At 34.7% G+C, this 12626-nt stretch overlaps 1 protein-coding gene across 1 annotated transcript in view; it reads right to left on the bottom strand.

Moving 5' to 3' along the window:
• LOC119082548 (protein sickie) overlaps positions 1 to 12152 on the bottom strand; it is a 239638-nt gene extending 227486 nt beyond the window's left edge. The window contains exon 1 of the mRNA XM_037192062.1: positions 12087 to 12152. Within this exon, the coding sequence (XP_037047957.1) occupies positions 12087 to 12131 (45 nt within the window). The 5' untranslated portion in view covers positions 12132 to 12152. The remainder of the gene's footprint in view (positions 1 to 12086) is intronic.
• Between the last annotated feature and the right edge of the window lie 474 nt (positions 12153 to 12626).

Below are 12626 nucleotides of genomic sequence, written 5' to 3'. Positions count from 1 at the left end.
TTTCAACTTTAAAGACGGCTGCAAAATATCGTTTGGAAATGGGTGTTATCTGTTATCGACAGAAGCGACAAAAATGAGCGATGATATATGGTTACTTCGGCCTTTAAATGCGGAACGTCGGTCAAAACAAATGAAGTAATAGATTCTGTGTGAAACTCTCGGGCTGTATAAGAAAGTCTAATTATTTCAATTTATTTTAAACTTTGTGATCCTTTGTTCAGTGTGCTCTAAGGCGCTTACAGTCTTAGGACGACACTGATCGTCAGTAACAACTATTTTTGGCGAGTAGAAAACAAACGAGAACAACAAGCTCCGCACTTTCGTGGACGTTTCGTCAACAACATTATTTTGGTTATGTCTCTTTGACAGCTGAAATAACCTTGGAATAGACCAAGTCTGTTGTTTCTAAACGGTTATTATTAGGGGAAAGTTTAATTAAATTTGATTTGTTGAGGTGCAATTTCGCCTAAATGTAGGCTAGACGTATGAACAAAAATTCTTTCCCCTGAACTATCGCCCTGCTATTGTGAGTGGCGCGAGGTAATCTATACTTAAGAAACAAAGAAAAAACTCCGTTAAAAAAGACTTAGAAAATAATTACTTAATCAGATACCCCACTAACCTACTCGAAATCCAAAAGAAACAACGCTCACGAAGACAAAAACTTCTAAATGTTATTACTACAGAATTGGCTTCCATCCCCTTGCAATCGCTGTTTGGGTGATATGGATTTTACATTTTAATAGTATAGCGCATGCGAAGCACGTGGTATATTTGCCAAAAATTGCTATGCATGCATCTTGACACGATTTTGTAAAAATATTTTTCATTTCTAATACGGTAAGAGTAGGTATATGCTGAGGGCGTGAAAAGGATGAAATTATTTAATGTTTGGAATGTGTTTTCGAAAAACAAGGGGTGGTAGAGAGATATGCCGTTATTTTTGGTGTGAAGACGAATTTTATACTAAACGCTTTCATGCAACGGAACTTTTCGTATAATGGTTCGGTTGGTTATATTGCTCCCATTAGTTTGTACATGTAACTGTTGTCTACCTAACATTGAGCGTAAGCGTACGCTTTATAAATAACAGCAATGCTAAGAGGAAATTACTTTATCTAAACATTTCGAATGAATTTTGAAGGAAGATGATGATGCCTTTTAAATTACTTTTAGAAAAGCTGGTACTCTCGTTTATGATGCACAAGAGAATTGAATATGGCAGTCTTTTTACAGAGCGTAAGTAAAGTTTGGTGATTTCTTTTTCGTTGACTTTTTACGCTCGTAAGAATTTCATGTTTCTCAAGTTTATATAGTTAATGAGTTTTACGCAACAAAATTTGCTGGTTCATTAAGTTTTTGCAAGGACAATGAGGTTGTGGCGGTTTTCGCTATGAGAAGGGTTATGTGTGTAGAACGCTTTTAATGTCCCATAACAGATGTGTCTCATACACAAAATTATGAGAAAGTTAAATTGTCGTTGGTTATTAACGCATTCTCCGTAAATTGCCAAAATTTTCAAATTAATTGTGGAAGTTTTGTACAAAGAGTTGTATTAACGGGGATGTGTTTGAGAGAATAAATGTTGGTATGTTAGCAGCACAAAAAATACAAAACTGTAGCTCGACTCGATATTTGTTTACTGGCACTTTGTTCTTAGTTATTAAACCGTTCTGAACATCTACAAACTTTACAAAAGATCCCAGCGCGTTGGCTTTATACAAAATCTTTTAAATCGTTTGTAGCATACATTAGAGCCTGTAGCTCATTTTTGCCGTCGTTGTCGAGTATAACAAATAACTCACACCGTGACAGGGCCTATTTATGTTAAATCAATTCTACAAAAGTCTCAAATTTCCTGCAAGTCCATGAAATTCACAAAAATTATCGAACTAACAGTAAAGTTTTTCTCGAGAAAAAAAATGCTGAAAATAGGCCCTGTCATGTTATTTTAATTCGCTAAAGTTTCAGCTTCAAAGAAGTATAATTACGACTATTGCTAATCCGTAACTTATTTCAAGCCAAGGAAAGGACAATCCCAACAAAAATCTCTTCGAGAACAGTGTGACGCAGTCTTTGAAGTACAATTTCTAAAATGAATGATATCGCTAAAGTTGACGCTTTCAGCTTCGTTACGCAAAATTTTAGTTCAAACAAGCTGGCTTAGTTTTTCTCATCATCTGCCAAATAATTTTTACCAAAAAAAAATTTGACTGAAAACAACCAAAATTTTACCAAAAAAATCTGCGTCGCAAAGTGGCAAATGTTCAGGAACAGACCAGCAAGAAAATTTATCTGCCACATGCGACGCAGATTTTTTTGGTAAAATTTTGGTTGTTTCCAGTCAAATTTTTTTTTGGTAAAAATTATTTGGCAGATGATGAGAAAAACTAAGCCAGCTTGTTTGAACTAAAATTTTGCGTAACGAAGCTGAAAGCGTCAACTCTAGCGATATCATTCATTTTAGAAATTGTACTTCAAAGACTGCGTCACACTTTTCTCGAAGAGATTTTTGTTGGGATATCAGTCGTTTTAGAAGTTTTAGAACACTGCTTTTTATAACAGTTTAACAGTTTATAACAGAAATTCGAAAATTTGGCAAAATTTGAAAATTTGACGAAATTCGAAAATTTGACGAAATTCGAAAATTTGACGAAATTTGAAAATTTGACAAAAATCGAAAATTTGACGAAATTTGAAAATTTGACAAAAATCGAAAATTTGACGAAATTCAAAAATTTGACGAAGAAAGTAATTCTCTATCTGCCACCATTCAAGAATATCTCCAAAACCCCAATTGACCCACCTATTTCCATTTTTCGACATTTTTCACATATGCCCCTCTGTTCTACTCGTAAAACTCTGAGACTTTGCCGAAGAAAGTAACTCTATATCTTTCATAACCCAAAAAAATGTTAGTCCTTTCATCCTACGCTCGAGTAGCTCAAAATTTGGTCACTCTAATCACTCTAGCTCAAACGAATCTGCCCCGATTTTTTTAATTATTTTTTTGTTCGAATCGTGTTACGAATACCTTTCATTTTATGGGTCGCACGCCTATGTAGGTTTCAATACAGCTAAGCTACAGCCGAAAACGCGTTCCCGACCCTCGAAAACCACACTCAGAAACCACTTCGAGGCCAATAAAACAAAATTCTGGTTTTTCCTGGGGTAATGGCGTATCACATTTTCATTTTTATGCCCACCCTGAGGTTCCTGCAAAATTTCATGGAGATTGGCTGACTAGTTTCTGAGATCGACCGTCGCGTCGATAGACAGATAGATAGATAGAAACATACAGAGTAAGTTGAAAGATTTTGATTGTTTGGGAAACGTTAATTTGGTGTATTTTGTATGAAGAGTGACCAATTTCAAAACGATGTATCTCCGGCAATTTTAAACCTACATAGTCGAGTGATAGCTCGTTTTGCTCGTATTTGAAGCGAGAATATGATAGAATATGTTTTGTGGTGATATAAACTAAAGGGTAGAAACTGAAATGTTCGGCTATATATAGTTGCCGCGTCTCAAAAAATTTTCTTCGTTCTTTTTTTGGAAGTTAGACTGCGTCAAGTCCTCCGCTATCGCTCCGGACATGATGATACCCAGATTAACATAACTTCTTCAGCAGCAAGCAATGAATCAAGCAAGTAATCAATCAAACGTCATGGACAGATCATCTGTTACTGTCAAAACGATCACAAAATAAAGCGTTGAGGCATATGGCAAAGAGTTCAAGAAAACCACTGAAGTAAAAGATCTTGCATCATACTGAAGAAAATAGTTTGAACAATAGAAGTAGCAGATTTAATGATTGTACCATGATGGTGGCATTAGTCGTCTCATATCTTTTTGTTAGTAAAAACGTGTCAACCTATTGTAGAGAGACAATTTTCATTTACATGTAATTCGCTAAATATGAACAGCTGACTCTATAAACGTCATACATAAATGTCAATCAGCTGTGTATTTTTAGCGAATTATATGAAAATGAAAATTGTCTTGCTCGACTCGGAACGGAAAATTTTCATAAAGTTTCTTCTACGAACTTTTTCTAGATTGTGTTGAGTTGTGTTGAAAAACTTGATTTTCCGGCTGACACTGTCTATGTACACCATAGAGGTAGACTACCTAGAGGAATTATGACTCTTGTACACTATTAAATTAAAATTCTGAACAGTAAGCCCTGGCCCTGCGATGAATAGCCGTTTCTGAAAGATTAATTATCTGTTCACATCGTAGCAATTATGCTTTTGCCAGTAAATTCATCACCCATTACAATATTGTATATAATTGAACGCATGCATCGCAAATTTATTGAACTAATGGACTGAGCTGTAATTTCTAAAGTTAAGTGGAGGAAACCAAATAACAACCGCTTTGCAAGGGATTACATACGGGATATTTACGGATATATTGCTCTTTACAAGCGTATATGTATACGCCGATGCCATACCGAATAGATACAAACTCCAATAAACAAAACAGGCATGAAATCCCGATTCTAAAATAGGAAAAGTTAATCGCTTGTACAGCACATTCAACATTAAATGTTCTACATATGTAAAACATAAAATATCCCCATTAAGCGTTTAAATGTTTCGCATAATGAAGAACGGTAGTTGGTGGATTTCCGATCTGATTACATGCAGATTAATTGGGTTGTTATTGCAAGGGTATACGGCGTAAAGTGATGCTTTCTTGATAAAAGTCTTTCGTTGGCTTTTTTTTGGAGGATATTCTAAATTGTAAATATTTTTCCCTTTTTTCTAATTAAACAAAACGAATAATTCACAAGAAAAGTAGATTTCGGATTTCCAACAAAAATTTATTTTATTTTTGCTGACACACGATAAAAACAATCAAAAGTTGGTTCGAAATTCAAAGAAACTGAAAGACTTTTAACATCACCTGCGTTTCGATAACATTTTCGTTTTCGTATATATACACGGCAGACTGTTCTTATATCCGTAATTTACGAGCCATGTTTTATATACGGAAAATTTTCGAGAGGGGTTCTTTCGTGATTTATTAATTCGAATTTTACTTTACCCAGTTGTGTCCTTTGAGTTTGTGTATCTATTTTTCCTTAATGATTGAACATAATGGAATTTTCCTCTTTTTTATGTCTTTTCTGATTTTCGTTGTTTACTTTGTACTCTTTGCAATGAAATGGGTTTTTCATTTGGTGATGTCTGTTACGGATATACAAAATGTAACATTGAGTGTGTCGTATCTATCGAATTCATTTTTATTACCGTCGGTTTTTTTTCATTGATTTGATAACATTTTGGCGCGGTTCAACTTTGGGTTTGGTATGTTCAATGAACTGTTTCAACTATTATCAAATCTATTACTTCTTTTGATCCAACAATTTTAATTTACTTCGTTAGATACGTTTTCATACTTTTTCCTACAATTGGCTAAATTAGACGTCCAGAAACGCAGCACTGCTTATAGAATCACCACTGAATTGACAAGCACTCGAACGAAGACTATACCAATTTACACACCAAAAAGTCTAGCGAATCATAATCGAAATGAAATATCAATTCATCGCTAACCTTACAGACTCCTGGAGGATATGTGGTAAGCCACCAGACAGCTAAATCTTTGGGTTTTTTGTTTCAGACGTAATGCGAATTTATGCAAGTGTTTTCATACTTTCATAAGCCACCCACACAACTCTGAATGAATTACCTCTGTAGTTTCCCGAGACACTATTTACACATTTTCACTGGCTGTCGCGGCTGGAAAGCGTTATGGTAATTTGAAACCCAGCTATCATTGTCAATCACCCAACATTGTTAGACTGCAAATTTAAGCAATTTGAATAACCTCTTCAAATACGACACAATTCAATCGTAACAAATGCTCCGAAATTGATGCCGTTCCTTTTGTAACAGATTTAATCTTATTAAACCATTTTCCATGCCAGCTAACTTTGTCCAAAAAAACTTCGTCGAATGCAATAATGAGCCATGAAGACGGAGGTTTTCTTAATAACATGCAAAGCAAAGGACTTTAAAACTGTACTCAACAATTTAATCTAATTTTCATACGCTTTCAAGGGTTTAGTGTTTCAAAACGTTAAATATTGAAAAGTTAAATATTCTTCCTGTTGAATTGTTTTATGTGAAGGAAAATGATAATAGCATGGCACAAACGGCAATGCTATTTTTCTATGTTTTCAAATACAATGAAACGGGAAATTAAAAATGTAATCGTCCGGTTGTGTTAATTCAATTCGTAGGATTAACTTTTCCATAAAATGTCCCTTTCTAATCACAGCAGCAAAACCGTTTTTGGGTCTTTGCCAATGGAATTGTGTATGAATGGAACAAGTGGTTTTATGTATGTTGGCAGTTCGAAAACGTTGATAAACTAAAACATGGACAGGAAATGAAAAAATAAAAAGAAATTGTTACGGGTAATGGTAATGGTAATCGCTTCGGTTTTATTTTTCGGTGACTCCCCTATGTAGAACTTGCATAAAGTCAACTGAGCGTAATTAACATTTTACAAGTGGCAAGCGTATCAATGACAATCAAAAAATCTATTACTTCTTTTGTTAAAAATCTACTCTGTGTCGGCTGTTACACATCGTAGATCGGTATTCAAAGGAAGGCATTTGTGCCAATGGGACAAGTGGGTTGGCCTGTAGAGGCGCCAAATTTTTTTTTCATAGTACTTCATTCTCTCCGGCTTATTTTCATGTGAACCAACTTCACATTGGTCATTACAGAACAAATGTCACCATATGAAGTTGGTTCACATGAAAATAAGCGCAGTGACAGTAGTAATTTTATGACAGAATGTACTAAAATAGAGGAAAACTCTATTACATTTCTTATTAGTTTCTAATCATCATTCTCCTATTGAAGAATGTAATTGAAACTTCTCCTTTTTTATATGGCTGACACAGTTTCAAATTGTCTAGACACCAATTTCGATCATTTACAATGTGTGATAGCCTAGATACAGACAAATATTATTAGACTAAGATCTCGTTGGTGCACTTCTGGAGCTTTTTTTTTTATTAAAGTAAGCCGCTCTATTAGCGTAGAGCACGCACGGGGGCCTCCGTTTGGGCCCATTGTACTGGCTTTGGTACAAAGCGTATACAGAAGCCTGTACCGTTTGTACCGATAAAAATATCATTCTGCATTTCCAATGGAAATTTTCCTTACAAAACAAATTCACTGTTCAATATGAATTTTAACTTAGTTTTGCTCAAAAGAAGTCCAAGTACCGCTACAGCTGTAAATAACAATTAGATAGTTTACACATTCAATAATATCATGAGCCATCAGGCAAGAGATCCGTGGATCATTAGAATCAGGTTCATTAAGAGTCCCGACATAGAGCCATACGGCGAAGAGTTCTTGCGAACGATTGTACAACAATTGTACCAGAAATTTCATTGTAAATCCAAACAAAATCATCGCTGTTCATAAGCACATGTCCGTTAGCAAAAGAGAACAATAGAATTGTACAAGCCGTACATATTGATCAAAGAAAAAAAGTGGTTCACGTTCACGAGCAAACGATTTTGATTTTGTCAATAAATTTTAAATTATTTCACTATTTGACCACACATAATTAGCCAAAAAACATCGAAATCATCAAAAAGCAGCACAAAATTAGACGAAATCACAAATCTATTTACACAAAGAAGCACAAAAGAAACACTTTCAGAGAGCGACGTATAAACACGTCCGTTCACTTTTGGAGCTTAAAACTCTGAACAAATGTTTTACGTATCGGATACTGTTACAATTTGGCATAGGTTTTGAACAGGGGCCTTTTGAGGGAAGAATTTTATAAATCATTGGAATATTACAAACAGGAGAAGCAAATGATCAGTTAAAGAATTTTCGTGTATTTTGGTCGCTAAGTGTTTACTGTCATCAGCTCTAATTGAGTTTAAGTGCAGAGTGCAGGATGAATTGTTTTCTTTGTTCCGTTTGTTTCTTTCCACTTGTTTAGATATTTATACACAAAAAGCTAACGACCGACTGATTGAATATACTAACACTTCTGGTGTTATAAGAATCCATTCATCTTTCATTAACTATAAAAAATTTTAATTCCCTTTCCTATGCAGAAAATTTTTAGCAATTATTTCTCGCTGTTATTCGAGAAAAATTAAAAGATTAAATGTCTGCAATAAATTTTTATTAAAAATTGAAGCGGTTAAGTAATTGCATCGTAAATAAAATTGCATTTAAATTCCGTTGTCTGATAACATACAAACCAGCCAGCGCTGTACAGTCTATACACACATTTCCGAACGTTTTATTTCATAAACAACTAGCTAGACACAAAACATTTTAATGGTTTTTTGTTTGTACAAGTGAAATTCGTATACATAATATTGCAAAACTGTTAAGCGATGGGGTGGAGGTTTGCATAAAGAATCGAATAATGTAACTGCATGAAAAAACCGCCACATTAGTGGCTTTCTGTCATGAAAACGTTGTTTAGGTCGTAAATTAGACATTGTTCGGTTACATAAATACGATATCACTTCATCAAAGGCATGAAAAACGATGTGACAAAGAGCCGGGGAGAGGGAAAGAAAAACGGACGTTATGAGTTATTGTCAAAGTTTTCAAAGATTCCAGATGGTACAATAAGTTATTTTACTTGGGAGGAAGGAAATACGCACTTAAGTCAGGCTATAGCAATATTACTACATTTAGAAGCCGCAAGCTAATCGATTTGTGTACTTCTTTTGTTTAGCATATCGTTAGATGTTTTGTACAAAATCTAGTACGTCATAAGTATTTACATAAATTTTGTTATATATAAAAAGACAGATGCCAGATAATCGTTCATTTTTTCGCCGATGTCAATAACAGATGAAACTGTTACTTGAATCCCCCAAAAAACCCAGAAGGGTAAATGTGACGCAAGTCCTTTATCTTACTTACAAAATAACTGATATCGCTGAGGGTGAAACACCTCACTTATGTCAAAAATAACCCGAATCCATCAAAAAATCCGATGAAAGTTAGGAAGTGCCAGAGGAATCATCTGTCATCCCAAAATTTAGGAACCAACCTTGGAACACCTCACTTATGTCGAAAATAACCTGAATCCATCAAAAAATCCGATGGAAGTTAGGAAGTGCTAGAGGAATCATCTGTCATCCCAAAATTTAGGAGCCAACCTTGGAACACCTCACTTATGTCGAAAATAACCCGAATCCATCAAAAAAACCGATGTACGTTAGGAAGGGCCAGAGGAATCATCTGTCATCCCAAAATTTAGGAACCAACCTTGGAACACCTCACTTATGTCGAAAATAACCCAAAACCATCAAAAAATCCGATGGAAGTTAGGAAGTGCCAGAGGAATCATCTGTCATCCCAAAATTTAGGAACCAACCTTGGAACACCTCACTTATGTCGAAAATAACCCGAATCCATCAAAAAATCCGATGGAAGTTAGGAAGTGCCAGAGGAATCATCTGTCATCCCAAAATTTGGGAACCGACCTGGTGTAAGTTAATATTTAATAATCCACACAATTTCCAACAAGAAACACATCCAAAAACAACACACACCTTTCACCACATTACCATCCATATCATGCACTAAAATATACAAAACACACACACACACATACAAATTGGTTTTTATATGACATTTGTATATGGAGACTTTGAGGAGCTCCAGCTCCCAAGATATGAGCTTTTTCCAACTTTTGAAAATTCCATTCTTATTTTTGGGCCATTATTAGCCTATAACCAAAATTTCAGGAAAATCTATAGAAACGTTTAGGAGTTCCTGGATCCCGGAATCCTGGAACTAACTAACTAACTAACTAAGTAACTAACTAACTAACGTAGGCGATTTCAGTTATCTGAAAAAACGAAATTTTGCTTATTTTCATACAAACATCAATATTTCGAAGTTCAATATCTCGGCCAATTTTGAAGCTGCTGTAACGTGTGATAGCTCGTTGAACTCGTATGGATTCCTAGATTCCAGATATCCTAGTTTGGGGGTCGTTGGAGTTAAGGGGGAGAAGTCAAAAAGTTGCTGTAAATATGCTCCGCCGTCCCCAAAAAAATTTTTTTAAAACATTTTTGGTAGTGGACTTGCGTCACGCCCGCTAACTAACGTGCGGGCATGATTTCACATCACATCACATTTCAGAATAAAATAGTTATTTGTTTACCAAGGGGAAAAAAGTGGAAATTTCATTTCGACGGTTTCCACCTTGAGCGAAACTTTGGCTCTTGGTGAAATTTCCTATTTATTGGTTAACAAATAACTATTTCGAAACGAAAGCTCCTAAAGTTTCAGCTGAGGCGAGGAAATAACTATTTTCTCACCTGCGTTGGGAAAAATTCTCCTATTACCGAATTGAAATATTATGCTCGAAATTTAATTGTATTCCGAAGCCTAACATCTGAGCTTTCTGATGAAACCACACTGAATGTAATCCATTTTTGGAAAGTACGTTTTTCACATACAGAAGTTGGCATGGCCAAAACACTCTCCTTGGAAGCCAAGACTTGGCAAAATTCCTCTAATCTCACTCTAAGACGTTAATGCACAACGATTTAAGTGAAAGAAAACAGTCCAATAATTTCTGATTTATGCCAGTGATTTTTTCGAACAATTTTTCTCGTCCACAAAAATGTATAAACGTATCGCATGCCACGATAAAAAACGACTTCAATCAATTTTTGCGAAAATCGTTTCCCCATAGCGTATATAGCGTGCAATAAATCAGAAGAAAATAACCATTTGAAAGTATCACATTTGCTGGAATTATATGTAAAAGGAATGTATCTACTATTTACCATATAAATCATAGGATTATCGTCTGTCTATATATATATGCGTATTCGGCAGCAATAAAAATCGATTCCATATCTCTACTGGCGAAAAAACGACGTGGCACAAAACTCTTTTCCTCAGAGTGCAGCAAATTTATTTTAGCTTTGAACATTCTTAACTTTTGAATTTGTGCTTTTGTTGGAGATTTTCACAAAATATTGAAAAGAAAAGCAATTTCAAATATTTCATATAAGCAGCAGAAAAAAACCCGACCGTAAACAAAATATTCAAATTCCTTTTTAACACCAGCGCCTTTAAAAGCCAAAAAGATTTTATCTTTTGTAAAAGACTTAGACATTCAGATTTTCGTGCATGCACATAATATCCGAAGAATATCCACTGTGGAAACATCTGACACACATAAAGTATCTTTTCGTTTTGTATACAGAAATCGAGGTGGAAAATATTTTTCTCATTTTTTTTTTCCTTCCTTCTCTGCTGTTCATATAAATTCGTTTATCTAACTTCACCTCTTCAGACCAAAATGTACTAAAGTGTTAGACATAAAAAAAAGAATCATAACGCTCTGAGGGTTGAAACACCACATTTTCATTTATATTTGAACAGCTTTCTGTTGGAGCCGAAACAGTTTTTCTGTCCAAATTGCCTTTTGTTGGTTTTTTTTTACCTCAGCATATATGGCGAAATTTTGGTAACAATGTTGTGTAGTTGTATTCGATTGGGATGTGTTTCATTGGGTTGGAATTTGTTTTTGTTTTCTTTCAGAAAATTTTATTGGTCGTTATGGCTCATTAGGGGATGTTTTAATAGTTGTAGGAATTTCGTAATTATATTAAAAATGTTTATTAAAGATACTTTGCCGAATATAAAGCTAACTTTTCTGTGTCGTTGGGCTATATTAATCAATTTTTCTTTGTTTAACTGTCTTGTAGAACGTGTCCCTCGTCGGTAAAATAACATTTGCAAAACTCGAGACGAAGGCTTCCTCTAGCAGTTAGTCATTTAATTGCGTCACACAAAAATGAGAAGAAGAAAACTACATGGGGCAATACTACCACAAGTTTAGATAAATACAAAGCGAATGTTTAAGAAAAACGAGTTTTCATAAAGTTGGATTTTCTTGTAAATAAAACAATTTTCCTAGAAGTTGACAGTTCTGTGAAGTGTTATATATATCAGGTAAATTGATATAGATTCCGACACAGTTTGTGAGACTTTCTACTTTTACTAGACGTTTTCACATCGGAAAAATGGATGAACAAAACTTACCTGAATAGTTTCCTGCGCAGAATACATCTTCTTGTCAGTCGCCATTTCGTATCCGTTTCGCTGATCTTATCCATTTAGTGAAACATATCTGAAACGAGCAAGAATTTAAATATTTGAATTAGTGATTGGAATTAACTGTAGAGTCTTTAACTTTAAACGTTCAAAGACATTATCATACCATCGCCGTAATATTTAAATCCACTACTTCACTTGATCTAAACATTTTCAACAAATTCGATCTTTTACTTCTTCTGTTTCAAAATCTTGCTATAAAGACATCATTAATCCAAGTTCCAAGTAAATAATTTATTTTTGCCATCACTGACGTTAACAGATGTCAGATGTGTCAGAGCTATAAAAAAGACGAATTTCAAAATTATTTTTGAAGCCATTTACAGACGACACTTTTTCGTCTTAGTAATAATATGGCGCGGTATGACTATAGAAACAATAAATGTTGTCAATCTAGGAACGCCTCCATAACACAATACATAGTAATCAAATTGTGCATAGATCATACAGAGTACACTCATTACTTTT

This window comes from Bradysia coprophila, unplaced genomic scaffold, assembly GCF_014529535.1.
Source record: "Bradysia coprophila strain Holo2 unplaced genomic scaffold, BU_Bcop_v1 contig_476, whole genome shotgun sequence".
In the NCBI taxonomy this organism is placed as follows: Eukaryota; Metazoa; Arthropoda; class Insecta; order Diptera; family Sciaridae; genus Bradysia; species Bradysia coprophila.
This window is presented reverse-complemented; position numbering and strand designations above follow the sequence as displayed.